Consider the following 21,665-nt stretch of genomic DNA (forward strand, 5'->3'; position numbering starts at 1 on the left):
CTGAAGCATTCATTTGGGCTGCAATTTCTGAGGCTGGTAACTCTAATGAACCTATCCTCTGCAGCAGAGGTAACTCTGGGTCTTCCTTTCCTGTGGCGTTCCTCATGAGAGCCAGTTTCATCATAGCACTTGATGGTTTTTGTGACTGTAATTAAAGAAACCTTTAAAGTTCTTGACATTTTCAAGATTGACTGACCTTCATGTCTTAAAGTAATGATGGACTGGCGTTTCTCTTTGCTTATTTGAGCTGTTCTTGCCATAATATGTTCTTGGTCATTTACCAAATAGGGCTATCTTCTGTATACGACAGCCCTACCTTGTCACAACACAACTGATTGTCTCAAACACATTAAGAAGGAAAGAAATTCCACAAATTAACTTTTAACAAGGCACACTTGTTAATCGAAATGCATTCCAGACGACAACCTCATGAAGCTGGTTGAGAGAATGCCAAGAGCGTGTAAAACTGTCATCAAGGCAAAGGGTGGATACTTTGAAGAACCTCAAATATAAAATATATTTTGATTTGTTTAACACTTTTTGGGTTACTACATGATTCCATATGTATTATTTCATAGTTCTGATTTCATCATTATTATTCTACAATGTAGAAAATAGTACAAATAAATAAGAACCATTGAATGAATAGGTGTGTCTAAACTTTTGACTGGTACAGTATATCTCACGGAAGGAGGAAATAGTATGAATAAATATATCAAAACAAAGTTTTTAAATTAAAAGTGTCAATCATTTGAATATGTTGGTAACCCGATATATAAAAGTGATCATTTCTTCGAAGCCGTTGTTTGGAGTATATATTAGCACGGGGTCGCTTAGTCTCGGGCCTAACACCCATGCCAATATATCCTCCAAAACAGCGGCTGCCCGGCCATCATCACTTCAGTGTGTAGTAGCCCCACCAGTTTAAGGTGTATGACAGAGCTGTTGGACATGACCGTGTGGTCTCCCTCCATCAGGTCCAGTTCACTGCGGTCGTCCTGTGCTGCTTCATTCAGACTGTTGACTGAGCTGCTCTGGGAGCTGATAGACATACTGGGGATGGACTGGTTACTGCCCACACTGTTCACTGTGTCTGTACGACCTGCACCGTGCTCCACCTCCTAGACACACCCAGACAGAGAGAGACACCCAGACAGTGAGAGAGAGACAGACAGCCAGAGAGAGAGGGGGAGGGAGACAGACAGCCTCACAAATAGGAAAACAGAGAGTGGTCAGATAGTATGTTCAGTTTCATCCCCTGGCTGCTACCTCTGCTCTGATTGGTACTGAAGATTACATGCAAACTACCCCACACACACACATCCTCTTCCCCTTCACCACCACACACACCTCGTCTCCATCCTGTGTCTCAGCCTGTGGTCCGTTGTGAGCCTCCTGGAACAGGATCTTCTTCATCTTACGGTACTGCAGGTTGTCCAGCTCCCTGACCGCCTCTTTGGTCCTCAGGATCAGATCCATCAGAACAGAGTCTGGACGCTCTCGTTGGACAAACGCATGCTACAGGGGGAGGAGAGAGAGGGAGAGAGGAAGGGAAAATGTGAAGGAGGGGAAGGACGGGGTAAAGTTAATTTATTAATTCAAGCCTATTCAGTTCACCAGTTGACATTTGCATAGCATTATTTTTAGGGCGTTTTCACACTTTGTGCCTTTCAGACAATTTTTGTGAACTCTCAAAAGAACCCCGAACCGAACTGAGATCGAGAGGTGGTCGGAGTTCAGTTCGCTTGAATTCTGCGGTGCGGTCTCTTTTTTTAGGGCAATGTGAACGCAAAGCTTCCCAGATTTGCTTGTCATTATTCCTGCACGACACACTAGACTACTGCAACACCATTTCCCCTGACATAACCCCCCCCACACGAGACTACTGACATAACCCCCCCACACGAGACTACTGACATAACCCCCCACCGAGACTACTGACATAACCCCCCACACGAGACTACTGACATAACCCCCCCCACACGAGACTACTGACATAACCCCCCACACGAGACTACTGACATAACACCCCCCCCACACGAGACTACTGACATAACCCCCCACACACGAGACTACTGACATAACCCCCCCCACACGAGACTACTGACATAACTACTGACATAACCCCCCACACGAGACTACTGACATAACCCCCCCCAACACGAGACTACTGACATAACCCCCCAACACGAGACTACTGACATAACCCCCCACGAGACTACTGACATAACCCCCCGAGACTACTGACATAACCCCCCACGAGACTACTGACATAACATAACCCCCCCCACGAGACTACTGACATAACCCCCCCCCACGAGACTACTGACATAACCCCCCCCCACGAGACTACTGACATAACCCCCCACACGAGACTACTGACATAACCCCCCCCCAACACGAGACTACTGACATAACCCCCCCCCCAACACGAGACTACTGACATAACCCCCCACACGAGACTACTGACATAACCCCCCCCCCTACACGAGACTACTGACATAACCCCCCCCACGAGACTACTGACATAACCCCCCACACGAGACTACTGACATAACCCCCCACACGAGACTACTGACATAACCCCCCACACGAGACTACTGACATAACCCCCCACACGAGACTACTGACATAACCCCCCCACACGAGACTACTGACATAACCCCCCCCCCACACGAGACTACTGACATAACCCCCCAACACGAGACTACTGACATAACCCAACACGAGACTACTGACATAACCCCCCACACGAGACTACTGACATAACCCCCCACACGAGACTACTGACATAACCCCCACACGAGACTACTGACATAACCCCCCACACGAGACTACTGACATAACCCCCCACACGAGACTACTGACATAACCCCCCCCACATGAGACTACTGACATAACCCCCCACACGAGACTACTGACATAACCCCCCCCGAGACTACTGACACGAGACTACTGACATAACCCCCCCCACGAGACACGAGACTACTGACATAACCCCCCCACACGAGACTACTGACATAACCCCCCAACACGAGACTACTGACATAACCCCACACGAGACTACTGACCCCCCAACACTAGACTACTGACATAACCCCCCACACTAGACTACTGACATAACCCCCACACTAGACTACTGACATAACCCCCACACTAGACTACTGACATAACCCCCACACTAGACTACTGACATAACCCCCCACACTAGACTACTGACATAACCCCCCCCTAGACTACTGACATAACCCCCCCACGAGACACCCCCGAGACTACTGACATAACCCCCCCCCACACCCCCAACACGAGACTACTGACATAACCCCCCCGAGACACACTAGACTACTGACATAACCCCCACACTAGACTACTGACATAACCCCCACACGAGACTACTGACATAACCCCCACACGAGACTACTGACATAACCCCCACACGAGACTACTGACATAACCCCCACACGAGACTACTGACATAAACCCCCCACACGAGACTACTGACATAACCCCCCACCCTACCATAACACGAGACTACTGACATAACCCCCCCACACGAGACTACTGACATAACCCCCCACACGAGACTACTGACATAACCCCCACACGAGACTACTGACATAACCCCCACACGAGACTACTGACATAACCCCCACACGAGACTACTGACATAACACGAGACTACCCCCCCACACGAGACTACTGACATAACCCCCACACGAGACTACTGACATAACCCCCCCACGAGACTACTGACATAACCCCCACACTAGACTACTGACATAACCCCCCACACTAGACTACTGACATAACCCCCACACGAGACTACTGACATAACCCCCACACGAGACTACTGACATAACCCCCCACTAGACTACTGACATAACCCCCACACTAGACTACTGACATAGACTACTGACATAACCCCCCACACGAGACTACTGACATAACACTAGACTACTGACCCCCCACACGAGACTACTGACATAAACACGAGACTACTGACATAACCCCCACACGAGACTACTGACATAACCCCCACACGAGACTACTGACATAACCCCCACACGAGACTATTGACATAACCCCCCACACTAGACTACTGACATAACCCCCCCCCACACTAGACTACTGACATAACTACTGACCCCCACACTAGACTACTGACATAACCCCCACACTAGACTACTGACATAACCCCCCACACTAGACTACTGACATAACCCCTCACATTGGTGCCATAGGAGAGAGAAGATGGTGTGCAGGTTTGCAGAAAGAAAATGTGTGCAGTCGTTGGATATTGATTAGCAATTGTCAAGGATGCACAGAAATGCCAAAATATGCGTGGAATTTGTGTTCAGATTATGTGTTTGCAATATGTGATCTATAGGCTGGGTGTTAAGTTAGTGGTATATTCCCTAGAGGGGTTTGAATAGAGAGAAGACAGTAATCTATAGGTTGGGAACAATTCTCGCTCTTAAAGGGGCAGTCGCCTATATTGGGTGTATAAATTCATTATTCAATCTGCAGTTAACTCTTCTGCTATTTATTCTGTTACCAATAATATTTACATGTTAATAGTACCTTCTGATTACATTTATTATGTCTCATATTTTGAATAGATTATTATTATTTGTTGTTTTACGGCTTTTTCCCCCCAATTTCGTGGAATCCAAATTGGTAGTTACAGTCTTGTCTCATCGCTGTAACTCCCGTACGAACACAACCAAGCCGCACTGCTTCTTGACACAATGCCCACTTAACCAGGAAGCCAGCTGCACCAATGTGTCAGAGGAAACACTGTACACCTGGCGACAGTGTCAGCGTGCAATGCGCTCGGCCCGCCACAGGATTCGCTAGTGCGCGATGGGACAAGGACACGATGCTGGACTAATTTGTGCACCGACCAATGGGTCTCCCGGTCGCTTCCGGCTGCGACAGAGCCTGGAATTGAACCCAGAATCTTTAGTGGCACAGCCAGTACTGCGATGCAGTGCCTTTCATCACAGCGCCACTCAGAAGACTTTTGTCTCATATTTTAACCAATTGCAATCTATAAGATTCCAAAATGTAAGTTGGCTGTATCACAACCAGTCGTGATTGGGAGTCCCATAGGGCGGAGCACAATTAGCCCAGCGTTGTCTGGGCTTGGCCCGTGTAGGCAGTCATTATAAATAAGAATTTGTTCTGAACTGTCTTGCCTAGTTAAATAAAGTTTTTTTTATATATCTCTCTCGTGGAATGGCTCCTCCTGCACTTTGTAAAAACCCCAAAGTGCATTGAGTGAATATCTTGGTTCGTTTTTAAACATAGTGATGTGAATGCAACAAGTACTCTAAACTATTTTGTGAATATAAAGAGAACAGTTCTTTAGCTTTTTTTTTTTTAAAGCCCCGAGTTCTCTTTAAAGAGGACTGAGATCGGTTATTTTAAAAGAGGACTATATGCGAAAAAACCCAAAAACCTAAAATCTTCATGTCAATGTATTATTATTATTTTTTTAAAGTGTTCTCACGTTTAGTAGATGGTCAGACTTGGGTCTATCCTGGGGGATTTTCTGAAGGCAGGAGTCAACAAAGTTTCTAAAGTAATCCGTCCTGCATAGAGAGAGGAAGGGGAGGGAAGGAGGGAGGGATAAAGAGCAAGTGAAGAAGAAAAAAACATTGGCACAATTACATTGAAGTAACAGTCAAATCCGTCACCTATGATAGCCCTAATGCGTAATAGCTATAGCACTACAATAAAATGCTATATCCTTATGAAATTACCTGGAGTTGTGTGTGTCTCAGGTTTTCCGTTATGAAAATGTGGCACCGGACAATTAAGAAATGTACCGGACCCCGTTCGTATTGGGTGCGTACCCGGATTAGGGAGTCCACCCATGGTGCTCAGAATGACAGAAATCACATTTTGATCATGGTAATACATCTGAAGAGAACGTGCAAGTGGAGGATACAACGACGTGTCCTTCTTTACCACTCACATTGAAGACGTCAGAAGAACCTTTACTTTTCCTTAGACAACAAGAGGAGTAACGAACAGCTAAATCACGAGCCAAAGCATACGAGCCGTGTGAGTTAAGTCTGGGGGAAGCAAATGTTCCCCGTGAATGCACCTTTAAAATAAAGCATTCCTTGCATCATCACGTTTGCAGAGACTGATGTAAGACAGTCCACTATTCAGAATGCGATGAGTAGATTGGCTAGTCATGATTTAGGTTTATAATACAACTGAATCACTGTTCTCAAAAAAGACAGTTCAATGCGTGGCTGAGTGGCGTATAGAGTAGAGGCCTGGGCTATAGGCCATATCAGACATGTTTCTTCTTTCTTTGTACGGGAAAACACATTTCATACAATTCTACTACACTTTGTATGACTGGAGACATCAGCTGAATCCTTTCTTAATAAGACAAATGACAGGGTAGCCTACTCTGCTGACAATGACAAACAGATCAATAACATCAACGCTGTCCATATAAACAGGCCTCAGAGAAGGGGAGACACATAGAAAATGACGTCCATCTAAACTGGAGGAGGAAAGTATTGTCCAGAAACAAAAATAAGTGGCACTGACCCAACATTTATAAAGAGTGAACATGCTCAGTGCCCACTCACTGGGGATACGGCCGATGCTCTCTGCTGGTGCCAATAAACTAGCATATAGGACTACTGTTGTTCGCTCAATTAAGTTGAGAATTTTGATAAATATAAAGACAGGTTAGAGTCTTTTATTTGCTTTACAAAAGTCATTTGTTTTCCAAACTATGTTTTCTCACGATTTCATTTAGAAATATAGCGATATGCCTGGCAGAGCCCCTCTACTTTTCACTGACAGTCACAACTGATCTATTTGGTATTTGCAGCACGCGCTGCTTTTCTTTCCCGACCGTAGGCAATGCGATTTAAAACGATCCACAACTTATCTTTTTTTTTTTTTTTTTTACAGCTAGGGGAAGCTAAATGATCCTCTTTGGCCAAATCATGCTTTAGTAGCCTATTCTGAATGATTTCATTTATTTCTGTATAGACAGTAGGCTATATCATTTTGGCAATTTAATTCAATTCACTTAGCGAAAGCTTCCCTAAGCCTTATGGACACGCTGCCTATGTCAATCTACTATCCCCCACAGTAGAACAGTGTACCTATTCTATTGGTCAGCTTGTCGAGAAAGAAATAGCCGAAACAGACTCTGGGACAGTTGTGGGACAATAGATCCCAAATTCATACAACCAGTAGGCCTAGGCTACATTAAAAAAAAAACATTCAAAAGCAATGAGGCTCATGCAACATATTAGACCATTTAGCTTAAAATGTTGATAAACTGTTATTTCTTCACATTATTAGGGCAGCAATGCGCCAAGACTGGACAATGAAAGAAAGTTACAAACCAATAGAACACGAGAGAAATAGCTTACTAGTTTCAATGGCCTGTCTTCAGACAAGTCTTGATCAATGGCCTGTCTTCAAACAAGTCTATCAGATAATTGCCTCCACTGATTTTGCCTTTAGGCTACTTTGAAGCAAGGTAAAACATGCCTCATAAAACATGCCCCGTGCTGTCCCATGTAAATATAGTTATTCATTGTTTTTTCGTGAAAACCTTGTATATATTTCAATATTACTTTCCATCTACGAACTGAACATACTCTCCTGCAACCCGCCTCACCCAATGTGGTACGGATCTGCTATTTTGTATACTTATAAACTGGAACAACCATCAAAAGCTAGCCAGCTAACTGGCTACTAGCTAGTAGTCAATTAGCCATTGCTAGGCCAATCTGCTAGGACCACCTCCCGGCTAGCTGAAGAGGCCCATCAGCCACTCCTTGGGCTACAATACCTATTTTGCCAATTGGACCGGACTACCGACGTAATTCTGCCGAGGGGGATTTTTCAACTGGCTCCTCCGTTGCGACATCCCCTGAATGCCATACCGCTAGCCGTGGCCTGCTAGCTGTCTAGAGCACATTGGACTGTTAGCTTAAGAGGCCCATTGGACAAATTCTTTGGCCACTATACCTATTTTGCCAAATGGCCTGGTTTACCACACGGAGCCCTGCTGATCCGTCTGCCGACGTAACTGCACGAGGGTGCCAAAACAGACTTTCTTCCGTCGCGACTTCCCTCAAAGACCCTTCCGCTAGCTTGCTAGCCCCAGCCCGCTAGCTGCCTGAAGCCACTCACTGGACTCCTATGATCACTCGGCTACGCATGCCTCTCCCTAACATCAATATGCCTTGTCCATTGCTGTTTTGGTTAGCAATTGTTGCCTTATTTCACTGTAGAACCTCTAGCCCTGCTCAATACGCCTTAGTTAACACTTTAGTTCCACCTCCCACACATGGGGTGACATCACCTGGTTTAAATGATATTCGAGACAATAAATCTCTTTCATCGTCACTTTATGCACAGGTTTAACCCCACTGTATTCACATCCTACCATACCTTTGTCTGTACATTATGCCTTGAATCTATTCTACCGTGCCCAGAAACCTGCTCCTTTTACTCTGTTCTGAACGTACTAGACGACCAGTTCTGTTAGCCTTTAGCCGACCATTATCCTACTCCTCCTCTGTTCCTCTGGTGATGTGGAGGTTAATCCAGACCCTGCAGTGCCTAGCTCCACTCCCATTTCCCAGGTGCTATCATATGTTGACTTCTGTAACCGTAAAAGCCTTTATTCACTGCCCTAGCACACTCCGCCAACCTGGATGTCATGTCTGAATCCTGGCTTAGGAAGCCCACCAAAAACCCTGACATTTCCATCCCTAACTATAACATTTTCTGACAAAATGCCAAAGGGGGCGGAGTTGCAATCTACTGCAGGGATAGCCTGCAGAGTTCTGTCTTACTATCCAGGTCTGAGCCCAAACAATTTGAGCTTCTACTTCTAAAAATGTACCTTTCCAGAAACAAGTCTCTTAACGTTGCCGCTTGCTATAGACCACCCTCTGCCCCCAGGTGTGCCCTGGACACAATATGTGAATTGATTGCCCCCCATCTATCTTCAGAGCTCGTGCTGTTAGGTGACCTAAACTGGGACATGCTTAACACCCTGGCCATCCTACAATCTAAGCTTGATGCTCTCAATATCACACAAATTATCAAGAAACCCACCCAGGTACAACCCCAAATCTGTAAACACGGGCACCCTCATAGATATCATCCTAACCAACCTGCCCTCCAAATACACCTCTGCTGTTTTCAACCAGGATCTCAGCAATCACTGCCTCATTGCCTGCGTCCGTAATGGGTCTGCGGTCAAGCAACCACCCCTCATCACTGCCAAACGCTCCCTAAAACATTTCAGCGAGAAGGCCTTTCTAATAGACCTGGCCCGGGTATCCTGGAAGGATATTGACCTCATTCCGTCAGTAGAGGACATCTGGTTGTTCTTTAAAAAAGTGCTTTCCTCACCATCTAACATACGCATGCACCATTCAAAAAATGTAAAACCAGGAACAGATAAAGCCCTTGTTTCACTCCAGACCTGACTGCCCTTGACCAGCACAAAAACATCCTGAGGCGTACTGCATTAGCATCGAAGAGCCCCCGCTATAAGCAACTATTCAGGGAAGTTAGGAACCAATATATACAGGCAGTTAGGAAAGCAAAGGCTAGCGTTTTCAAACAGAAATTTGCATCCTGTCACACAAACTCCAAAAAGTTCTGGGACACTGTAAAGCCCATGGAGAATAAGCACACCTCCTCCCAGCTGCCCACTGCACTGAGGCTAGGAAACACTCACCACCGATAAATCCGCGCAAATTGAGAATTTCAATAAGCATTTTTCTACAGCTGGCCATGCTTTCCACATAGCTACCCCGACCCCGGTCAACAGCCCTGCACCCCTCACCGCAACTTGCACAAGCCTCCCCCATTTCTCCTTCACCCAAATCCAGATAGCGGATGTTCGAAAAGAGCTGCAAAATCTGGACCCTACAAATCAACCGAACTAGACAATCTGGACCCCCTCTTCCTAAATTTATCCGCCAAAATTGTTGCAACCCCTATTACTAGCTTGCTCAACCTCTCTTTCATATTGTCTGAGATCCCCAAAGATTGGAAAGCTGCCACGGTCATCCCCCTCTTCAAAGGCGGAGACACTGTAGACCCAAACTGCTACAGACCTATATCTATCCTACCCTGCCTTTCTAAAGTCTTCGAAAGCCAAGTTAACCTGTTGAGTGTAGGGGGCAGTATTTTGATGTTTGGATGAAAAACGTACCCAAATTAAATTGCATATAATTGTCAGATTAGGATAGAAAACTCTAAAGTTTCCAAAACTGTCAAAATATTGTATGTGAGTATAACATAACTGATATTGCAGGCGAAAACCTGAGGATAATCCAACTAGGAAGTGCCTCTTATTTTGAAAGCTCCCTGTTCCATTGCACGCCTTCCCTCCATTTAAAGGGATATCAACCAGATTCCTTTCCCTATGGCTTCCACATGGTGTGAACAGTCTTTAGACATAATTTCAGCCTTTTATTCTGAAAAATGAGCGAGAACGATCACATCGCGTCAGTGGATGGCTGGGTGTCAGCAGAGTTTTGCATGCGCAACAGCTTGGAGCAGACATTTTCTCGCTCTCTCTCCTATTGAAAAAGCTACGGTCCAGTTGAAATATTGTCGATTATTTATTGTAAAAACAACCTGAGGATTGATTATAAAAAACATTTGACATGTTTCTACGAATTTTACGGATACTATTTGGAATTTTCTTCTGCCCCGTCGTGACCGCTCGAGTCTGTGGATTACTCAACTAAACGCGCCAACCAAATGGAGGTATTTTGGATATAAAAAAAATCTTTATTGAACATGTATTGTGTAACTGGGAGTCTCGTGAGTGCAAACATCTGAAGATCATCAAAGGTAAGCGATTCATTTTATTGCTTTTCTGACTTCCGTGACCAATCTACTTTGCTGCTAGCTGGTTGTAATGTTGTCTGCTGAGAGAGATGTCCTTACATAAAAGCTTGGTTTGCTTTAGCTGTAAAGCTTTTTTAAAATCTGACACGCCAGGTGGATTAACAACAAGCTAAAACTGTGTTTTGCTATATTGCACTTGTGATTTCATGAAAATTCAATATTTTTAGCAATTTAATTTGAATTTGGCACTCTGCAATTCAGCGGATGTTGACGAAAATGATCCCGCTAACGGGTTGGGTGCGCCAAGAAGTTAAACAGATCACTGACCATTTCGAATCCCACCGTACCTTCCCCGCTATGCAATCTGGTTTCCGAGCTGGTCACGGGTGCACCTCAGCCACGCTCAAGGTCCTAAACGATATCATAACAGCCATCAATAAGAGACAATACTGTGCAGCTGTATTCATCAACCTGGCCAAGGCTTTCGACTCTGTCAATCACCTTATTCTTATCGACAGACTCAACAGCCTTGGTTTATCAAATGACTGCCTAGCCTGGTTCACCAACTACTTCTCTGACAGAGTTCAGTGTGTCAAATCAGAGGGCCGGTTGTCCGTACCTCTGGCAGTCTCTATGGGGGTGCCACAGGATTCAATCCTTAGGCCGACACTTTTCTCTGTATACATCAATGATGTCGCTCTTGCTGCTGGCGATTCTGTGATCCACATCTACGCAGACGACACCATTCTGTATACTTCTGGCCCTTCTTTGGACACTATGTTAACAAACCTCCAGACAAGCTTCAATGCCATACAACTCTCCTTCCGTGGCCTCCAACTGCTCTTAAATGCAAGCAAAACTAAATGCATGCTCTTCAACCGATCGCTGCCCTCACCTACCCACCCGTCCAGCATCACTACTCTGGACGGTTCTGATTTAGAATATGTGGACAACTGCAATACCTAGGTGTCTCGTTAGACTGTAAACTCTCTTTCCAGACTCACATTAAGCATCTCTAATCCAAAATTAAATCTAGAATTGGCTTCCTATTTCGCAACAAAGCATCCTTGACTCATGCTGCCAAACATACCATATTAAAACTGACTGTCCGCCGAAGTCAAGGATCGTTAGATGTCATTTACAAAATAGCCCCCAACACTCTACTCAGCAAATTGGTTGCAGTCTATCACAGTGCCATCCGTTTTGTCACCAAAGCCCCATATACTACCCACCAATGCGACCTGTATGCTCTCGTTGGCTGGCCCTCGCTTAATATCCGTCGCCAAACCCACTTAGCTCACCATAGCAGCACACGCTCCAGCAGGTATATTTCACTGGTCACCCCCAAAGCCAATTCCTCCTTCGGCCTTCCAGTTCTCCGCTGCCAATGACTGGAACGAACTGCAAAAATCACTGAAGCTGGAGACTCATATCTCCCTCACTAACTTTAAGCACCAGCTGTCAGAGCAGCTCACAGATCACTGCACATAGCCAATCTGTAAATAGCCCATCCAACTACCTAATCACCATATTGTTATTTATTTTGCTCCTTTGCCCCCCCCCAGTACCACTACTTGCACACTCATCTTCTGCACATTTCACTCCAGTGTTTAATTTGCCATACTGTAATAATTTCACCACTATGGCCTGTTTATTGCCTCACCCCCTTTATCCTAACTCATTTGCACACACTGTATATAGAATTTCTCTACTGTATTATTGACTGTATGTTCCATGTGTAACTCTGTGTTGTTGTTTGTGTCGCACTGCTTTATCTTGGCCAGGTCGCAGTTGTAAATAAGAACTTGTTTTCAACCATCCTACCTAGTTAAATAAATGTGAACTAATTTTAAAAAAATAATATGTTGTAAAATGTTCAGGTTTCAAGTATATGTTTTCAAAATGCACCCTGCCTCCACCTCATTGCAAAGTGGCATGTGACGTGCTGATGAAGCCTGCCTTCCAGTATGCATTTGAATGGGAAGCGCGTTTCAATTACCAGTTTAGAAATAAAAATAGTAGCTCTTTTTAATCGTGGCCCAATTTTATTTTATTTTCTCTCTCAACAGGACTGGACTTATAAAAGCAGTCTGACAGATTTTCCACATGTGATAAGATAGAACGAATATACACACACACGCCAATTTAATTCCACTAGCTTATGTAAATGAACCCATAAACTGTTAAGTATGACCGGTCAAATGTATTTACATCAACTGGTATTCCAACAACAAATAGGCTAAAAATAATTATTCCGCAATGGGATTCCTTTTTCGCGCCCACACTATTGGCCGGTACAAATTCGATTTCTCTGCACTGAACGTTGTTGTTTTTTTTTTACAGCTAACGGAAACTCTGGTGTGTGTGTCTGTGTGTGAGATAGTCTGTGTATAACACACTCACCAGTCGCTGGACTGCAGCGTAGGGCTCTCATTCTGCGCTATGTGGTATAAGGCACTCATAGCGTTCATATTGAACAGAGGAGGCTTTCTCTCCGCTGTACACAAGACACAAGAGTTACACACACATTAGTCACATACACAGACATGTTTACACACACACACATTAGTCACATACACAGACATGTTTACACACACACATTAGTCACATACACAGACATGTTTACACACACACATTAGTCACATACACAGACATGTTTACACACACACACATTAGTCACATACACAGACATGTTTACACACACACATTAGTCACATACACAGACATGTTTACACACACACACATTAGTCACATACACAGACATGTTTACACACACACACATTAGTCACATACACAGACATGTTTACACACACACACATTAGTCACATACACAGACATGTTACACAGACACACACACACATTAGTCACATACACAGACATGTTTACATTACACACACACATTAGTCACATACACAGTTTACACACACACATTAGTCACATACACAGACATGTTTACACACACACATTAGTCACATACACAGACATGTTTACACACACACATTAGTCACATACACAGACATGTTTACACACACACACATTAGTCACATACACAGACATGTTTACACACACACACATTAGTCACATACACAGACATGTTTACACACACACACATTAGTCACATACACAGACATGTTTACACACACACATTAGTCACATACACAGACATGTTTACACACACACACATTAGTCACATACACAGACATGTTTACACACACACATTAGTCACATACACAGACATGTTTACACACACACGGTATGTTGCACATATACACAATCGAAAACCAACCACACACATCTACCTACCTAGTTCTACACAGGTGATCCCCAGGGACCAGACATCCACCTTCCCGTCATACTGGCCCTCGTCCATGGCCAAGATCACTTCTGGGGCCATCCTGGAGAGAGAGGGGGAGGGGCAAGAGCAAGGAGGAGGTGAAGAGGAGAGAGAGAGAGATAGACAGAGAGAGCTCAATTATAATCATTGAACATTTTGCCAACAGAGATGGTGCATAATGGCACAGGTAGAGCCTATAGAAGGCATGTCAGGTAGAGCCTATAGAAGGCATGCCAGGTAGAGCCTATAGAAGGCATGCCTGGTAGAGCCTATAGAAGGCATGCCTGGTAGAGCCTATAGAAGGCATGCCTGGTAGAGCCTATAGAAGGCATGCCTGGTAGAGCCTATAGAAGGCATGCCAGGTAGAGCCTATAGAAGGCATGCCAGGTAGAGCCTATAGAAGGCATGCCAGGTAGAGCCTATAGAAGGCATGCCAGGTAGAGCCTATAGAAGGCATGCCAGGTAGAGCCTATAGAAGGCATGCCAGGTAGAGCCTATAGAAGGCATGCCAGGTTGAGCCTATAGAAGGCATGCCAGGTTGACCCTATAGAAGGCATGCCAGGTAGACCCTATAGAAGGCATGCCAGGTAGACCCTATAGAAGGCATGTCAGGTAGAGCCTATAGAAGGCATGTCAGGTAGAGCCTATAGAAGGCATGTCAGGTAGAGCCTATAGAAGGCATGTCAGGTAGAGCCTATAGAAGGCATGTCAGGTAGAGCCTATAGAAGGCATGCCTGGTAGAACCTACAGAAGGCATGTCAGGTAGAGCCTATAGAAGGCATGTCAGGTAGAGCCTATAGAAGGCATGTCAGGTAGAACCTATAGAAGGCATGTCAAGAAATAAAAACTTGTCATCACACAGTCAAAGCTTCACCCCCTGGTAGACCCCACTGACTGTTGGGCTCTGCTGTCCCTCACCAATATGGAGTCCCCACAAAAGAGTTGGCTGGCGAGGCAATGGAGGCGGAGCCAAAGTCAGCAAGCTTGACCTGTCCTGGCTCCGTCAGGAGGATGTTACCAGCCTTGATGTCTCTGGAGAGGGAGAGGGATGGAGAGGGAGAGAGAACGAGATTTTCAAAACAGTACTTTGGACCACATGCTAATCTCGTTATGGACAAGTACCACTGGGTCAGTAGGTGTAATCTCATTATGGACAAGTACCACTGGGTCAGTAGGTGTAATCTCATTATGGACAAGTACCACTGGGTCAGTAGGTGTAATCTCATTATGGACAAGTACCACTGGGTCAGTAGGTGTAATCTCATTATGGACAAGTACCACTGGGTCAGTAGGTGTAATCTCATTACGGACAAGTACCACTGGGTCAGTAGGTGTAATCTCATTACGGACAAGTACCACTGGGTCAGTAGGTGTAATCTCATTATGGACAAGTACCACTGGGTCAGTAGGTGTAATCTCATTATGGACAAGTACCACTGGGTCAGTAGGTGTAATCTCATTATGGACAAGTACCACTGGGTCAGTAGGTGTAATCTCATTATGGACAAGTACCACTGGGTCAGTAGGTGTAATCTCATTATGGACAAGTACCACTGGGTCAGTAGGTGTAATCTCATTATGGACAAGTACCACTGGGTCAGTAGGTGTAATCTCATTATGGACAAGTACCACTGGGTCAGTAGGTGTAATCTCATTATGGACAAGTACCACTGGGTCAGTAGGTGTAATCTCATTATGGACAAGTACCACTGGGTCAGTAGGTGTAATCTCATTATGGACAAGTACCACTGGGTCAGTAGGTGTAATCTCATTATGGACAAGTACCACTGGGTCAGTAGGTGTAATCTCATTATGGACAAGTACCACTGGGTCAGTAGGTGTAATCTCATTATGGACAAGTACCACTGGGTCAGTAGGTGTAATCTCATTATGGACAAGTACCACTGGGTCAGTAGGTGTAATCTCATTATGGACAAGTACCACTGGGTCAGTAGGTGTAATCTCATTATGGACAAGTACCACTGGGTCAGTAGGTGTAATCTCATTATGGACAAGTACCACTGGGTCAGTAGGTGTAATCTCATTATGGACAAGTACCACTGGGTCAGTAGGTGTAATCTCATTATGGACAAGTACCACTGGGTCAGTAGGTGTAATCTCATTATGGACAAGTACCACTGGGTCAGTAGGTGTAATCTCATTATGGACAAGTACCACTGGGTCAGTAGGTGTAATCTCATTATGGACAAGTACCACTGGGTCAGTAGGTGTAATCTCATTATGGACAAGTACCACTGGGTCAGTAGGTGTAATCTCATTATGGACAAGTACCACTGGGTCAGTAGGTGTAATCTTGTTCCTGAATTCTCCTCTGTCTCACCTGTGAATCATGTTGTGGGAGTGAAGGTAGGCCAACCCCTGCAAAGCTCCATGGGTAATGGCAGCGATCTCCATTTCCTGAAGGGGATTTTTATGAACTACAGGATGAGTGAGAGAGGATATTTTAGAAAACATTTGCTAAAAATGTGTAAAAAGACACATTGTGTCAAACACAGTCTAAATTGACCACGATGTAGTACAACACAAAAAGGAAGGTTAATGTTTCTAGAATGTTTTACCTTCTAGAACATCAGAAGCGGAGCCCAGACAGTACTCCATCACCAGCTAAACACACAGAACACATCCAGGAAGAAAACAGGTCCATGGATATACACCTGAAGGTAAGGTTACTGAAACATCTCAGTGGGAGTTTTAACCTCAAAATGTGTGAGAGGGTGTGTTTTTCTGGGTTTCATAGGTAGTAGCCCTCCATACTCCACTGTGTGTGTCTTACCCATGCTGTGTGTTCTCGTAGGTAGCAGCCCTTGTACTCTATGCTGTTGGGATGTTGAATCCTCTGGAGAAACTTCACCTCTTTTATGATGTCCTGCCATTTCTGAGAGAGATATTGTTTTATTTTATTTTTTTAAATACCTGTATTGGCCCAAATGCTGCATCATTAAAAACAAAGAAAGAGTGAGAGAAAGAGAGAGTGTAAAAAGAGAATAAAAAAAGAGAATAAAGCCATATAAAGAAAGACATAATATATTTCTGTGGAGACATGGTGAAACTACAAATGATTTATTGGTTCAACCAACTGGGGAAATGAGATGGGTGCAGAGTGACTACTTTGATCACTCTGAATGAACACAAAATATACAGAATTCTGTAAGTCTCCACTAAGGGTATGTTCTCATACGTGACACACAACCGGAATGGTGTCTGTCTGTCTGTCTACTGGGGTGCTTTTCTTCCTACACAGATTAGGTGTAATCTGATTACAGCTAATCTGAAATTACGAGGAGAGCGAGGCGAAAGTGAAAGTGTATGAGAGCCGTGGGGTGACCTTGGAGATAATGTGTTCAGCTCACATATTTCTATCGGAGAGTGTGTGTGTGTGTGTGTGTGTGCCGTCTGAAATGTGTTTCTGTTGAAATAAACTTTCTAAAGGAAGACAGGGGGTGGGGTGTAGCAGTCGGTCTCACCTATCGGGGAGTGTGTGTGTGTGTAGCAGTCGCTCTCACCTATCGGGGAGAGTGTGTGTGTGTGTGTGTGTAGCAGTCGCTCTCACCTATCGGGGGAGTGTGTGTGTGTGTGTAGCAGTCGCTCTCACCTATCGGGGGTGCGTGTGTGTGTGTAGCAGTCGCTCTCACCTATCGGGAGTGCGTGTGTGTGTGTAGCAGTCGCTCTCACCTGTCGGGAGTGCGTGTGTGTGTGTGTGTGTGTGTGTGTGTGTAGCAGTCGGTCTCACCTCATTGGACTGTTTCCCGTTGTAGGACATCTTCTTGATGGCCACCACCTCGGTAGTTCGCACATCCCGCGCCTTAAGACACAGAACACACAGGCCTTAGACACGGAACATACACAGGCAGACAACACGAACACAGGCCTTATAACACAGACAAAGTAAACACACAGGCCTTAGACACAGAGAGAACACAGGTGGAACAGCGGGACTATTACAGCACAGGAATCAGTGTGTGTGTGTTTGCATGTTTGAGTGATGTTTGAGTGTGTGTGTTGTGCATGTTTGAGTGTGTGTGTTGTGCATGTTTGAGTGTGTGTGTTGTGCATGTTTGAGTGTGTACATACAAAGTAGACTGCTCCAAAGCTGCCATGACCTATCTCTCTGAGGTCAGAGAACAGTTTCTCAGGGTCTTCCTTGAAGAACAGCTCGGCTACATCCGGGTCCTTCAGACTGCCCGCCCGCACAGTGGAGGGCATGCTGGGTAATGTAGTTTGCTGTCTCCCGGCAGGGCAGGGAAAGGAGGAGGGGCCAGCAGACTATCTGGCCGTTGGAGCGCAGCTGGGTCTACGCCAGAGCAGCTGACAACTCATCTGCCAGTGGGGAGGAGCCAGAGGGGCCGGAGCATGGGCACCTGGAGGGAGGGGGAAGAGGAAGTAGGAAGAATATGAGACGGGAACAGCTTTGTTACTCCGCTGGAGAAACATCGGATCAAACATGGCCTCTCACTCGGATTAACCTCATCCCCAGCCTATTGTGCACAGCGTGGGAGTGTCCATAGAATTATTTTATTTACAAAGACATTTTGGTTTTTACTACCTGTTTATTTGTGCATTTTTATTGTTCAGAAATGTGGTGGGTACTCTCTTCGTTCGCTGGACTTTATCCTGCTAACTGTTCCAAATGTCTGAACAGAATTTGGTAAAAGGGCTTTTATGTACTCTGCGCCATCGTCTTGGATCACCTTACAAAATACTTTTCAACTGGAAGAACTTGTCCCGATTGGTGTTTTTAAATCATTGATGAAGGATTTTGAGGCTGATTCCCTGACCTGTCAATGTTTTTAATTTGCTGTTTTATACTCTTCTGATTTCAATGGTTTTTACTGGATTACTTGTAGTTTTTCATGTTGTCTGTCTAATTTTTTTGTAATGACTTGGTGCTGCCCATCTTGGCCAGGGCACTCTCTGAGCCCTTCCTGGTTAAATAAAGGTTAAATAAATTAAATAAATGGGAGTGGTCTTATGCAGTAAAATGTAATTTAATTTTATCGAATCAAAACGACTGCGAGGCTAGGGGAAAGTTGTGGTAGATTGATGAGTTGGTCATTAAATTGTTCTAAACTCACTACATTAAATTACACCTGGTAAATTTACTGGACACTACTGGCCTGGGCGAGCAGACGCACAAACATCATGTAGATCTTTAAACTACTGGCCTGGGCGAGCAGACGCACAAACATCAAGTGGATTGATCATTGATTTAACATCCAGGATTAAACTAGGCTATTGCCTTAATGAGAGAGAGAAGTGGGGTCAGAGTGCAGTGAGGGATTCCGTGTGTGTGTGTGTGTGTGCGCGCGTCATTAAGTGACGTATTGATAAGTGTGTGTGCACGGATTGCTTCTGGGACTGAAACATTAGCCTCTGATGTGCAAATCAAGACAGCAGAGCTCTCAATAAAGCACACACCATTATGGGTTAGGGAGATAAATATATATATATAAGAAAGAAAGAAAAAAAGAGAGGAGTGAGAGAAAGAGGAGAGAGATTTTCAGAGAGTCTTTATTCTTTTTGGAACTTCTGTGAGTGTTATTTGTTTATGATCTATTTCACTAGCTTTGGCAATGTAAACATGTTTCCCATGCCAATAAAGCTCTTAAATTGAATTCACACACAAAAATCAAATTAATCAGATATACAGTGTAGACAGTGTTGTAAATGACTATTGGTGCAGGATATGTCTGATTTTTAATGGAATATCTACATAGGCGTACAGGAGGTCCATTATCAGCAACCATCACTTCTGTGTTCCAATGACACGTTGTGTTAGCTAATCCAAGTTTGTCATTTTAACAGGCTAATTGATCATTTTTAAAACCTTTTGCAATTATGTTAGCACAGCTGAAAAAGGTTGTTCTTATTAAAGAAGCAATAAAACTGTCCTTCTTTAGACTAGTTGAGTATCTGGAGCATCAGCATTTGTGTGTTCGATTAGAGGCTCAAAATGGCCAGAAACAAATAACTTTCTTCTGACACTCGTCAGTCTATTCTTGTTCTGAGAAATGAAGGCTATTCTATGCGATAAATTGCAAAGACACTGAAGATCTCCTACAACGCTGTGGACTACTCCCTTCACAGAACAGTGCAAACTGGCTCTAACCAGAATAGAAAGAGTGGGAGGCCCCGGTGCACAACTGAGCAAGAGGACAAGTACATTAGAGTGTCTAGTTTGGGAAACAGACGCCTCACAAGTCCTCAACTGTTTCCAGCTACAATAGTCATTTACAACATTAACAATGTCTACACTGTATTTCTGATCAATTTGATGTTATTTCAAATGGACAAAAAAAAATGCTTTTCTTTCAAAAACAAGGACATTTCTAAAGTGACCCCAATCTTTTGAACGATGGTGTATGTAGGAATAAAGTGACTAGGCAACAGGATAGATAATAACAGTAACAACAGCATATGTAATGAGTCAAAGCGGATTGTTAAATAGTTAACCAAACAGCTATCCAGATGAACTATTTAGCAGTCTTTTTGGCTAGGGGTTAGAAGCCGTTCAGGATTCTGTTGGTTCCACGCTTGTCGTGCGGTAGGAGAGAACAGTCTATGACTTGAGTGGCTGGAGTCTATGACAATTTTTAGGCCTATCCTCTCACACCGCCTGGTATAGAGGTCCTGGATGGCAGGGCACTCAGCCCCAGAGATGTACTGGGCCATACACACTACAGGGGCTGTTACTCTGACCGTATTACCGCCAGCCATGAGTCATGAAGGCAGTCAAATTCCACATGACCACATAGTCACGGTAACTAGTCTTCTTCAAGCTCTGATGCTGCTGATGGTCATTAGTAGCCTACCAAACTTGCTAACTGCCTGGTACTCAGCACACTATTGTCCCTCTAATCACTCTAACGTCAATGCAAATGCAATAATAAATCTTATCAAAAAAACACATCATGAGAGCCCATGAGCTCATGTTGCGCAACATTTCTATAGGCTTTGCAATTGCGTGAGAACAGAGTGACAGCCTTGATTAAAAAGAGGAGAATCCCATCAGCTTTCTATAAGTTAGGCCCATTAGATTTATTTTTCAACTTTCCTGATATTAAGCACACAGGTTATACTCCTGTTGTAAATATAAACAATCTGCCTGGCATGAAAATAAACCACGGGAAAAGCGTCCTCCATTCACTATTTAAGAGCATAGATGGTCATGTATTTTTCCTCCTGACCCTGTTTCCAGACAGGTGCATGATAATGGTCCATTGTAAAATCAAAATTTCACACATATTATTTAGTATATGGTAAATATGAAACAATATTTCTGCCATCAAAAAAAAAAAGGATCTATTTGAAGAAAGAAAAGTATATTTACACATTAGTGTTAGGCAGTTTGTTGTGGTACGAGGTGTTATGGATCACGATGAAGTCATATCAAAACCGTCGGACAGATTGACGTTCAACGTTGAGACGACCCATTCCCACC

The 21,665-nt window shown here is 44.3% G+C and overlaps 1 protein-coding gene across 1 annotated transcript in view; it reads right to left on the reverse strand.

Moving 5' to 3' along the window:
* The window catches only part of LOC112231438 (serine/threonine-protein kinase TAO1), a 47,846-nt gene that overhangs the window by 19,137 nt on the left and 7,044 nt on the right, over window positions 1-21,665 (reverse strand). Inside the window, 11 exon segments of the mRNA XM_024398189.2 lie at window positions 921-1,121; window positions 1,351-1,518; window positions 5,513-5,594; window positions 13,276-13,369; window positions 14,176-14,267; window positions 15,125-15,238; window positions 16,548-16,644; window positions 16,786-16,831; window positions 17,001-17,102; window positions 17,958-18,029; window positions 18,299-18,585. Of these exon segments, the coding sequence (XP_024253957.2) occupies window positions 921-1,121; window positions 1,351-1,518; window positions 5,513-5,594; window positions 13,276-13,369; window positions 14,176-14,267; window positions 15,125-15,238; window positions 16,548-16,644; window positions 16,786-16,831; window positions 17,001-17,102; window positions 17,958-18,029; window positions 18,299-18,430 (1,200 nt within the window). The 5' untranslated portion in view covers window positions 18,431-18,585.

The sequence above is a fragment of the Oncorhynchus tshawytscha genome, linkage group LG33 (genome assembly GCF_018296145.1).
Source record: "Oncorhynchus tshawytscha isolate Ot180627B linkage group LG33, Otsh_v2.0, whole genome shotgun sequence".
Classification (NCBI taxonomy): Eukaryota; Metazoa; Chordata; class Actinopteri; order Salmoniformes; family Salmonidae; genus Oncorhynchus; species Oncorhynchus tshawytscha.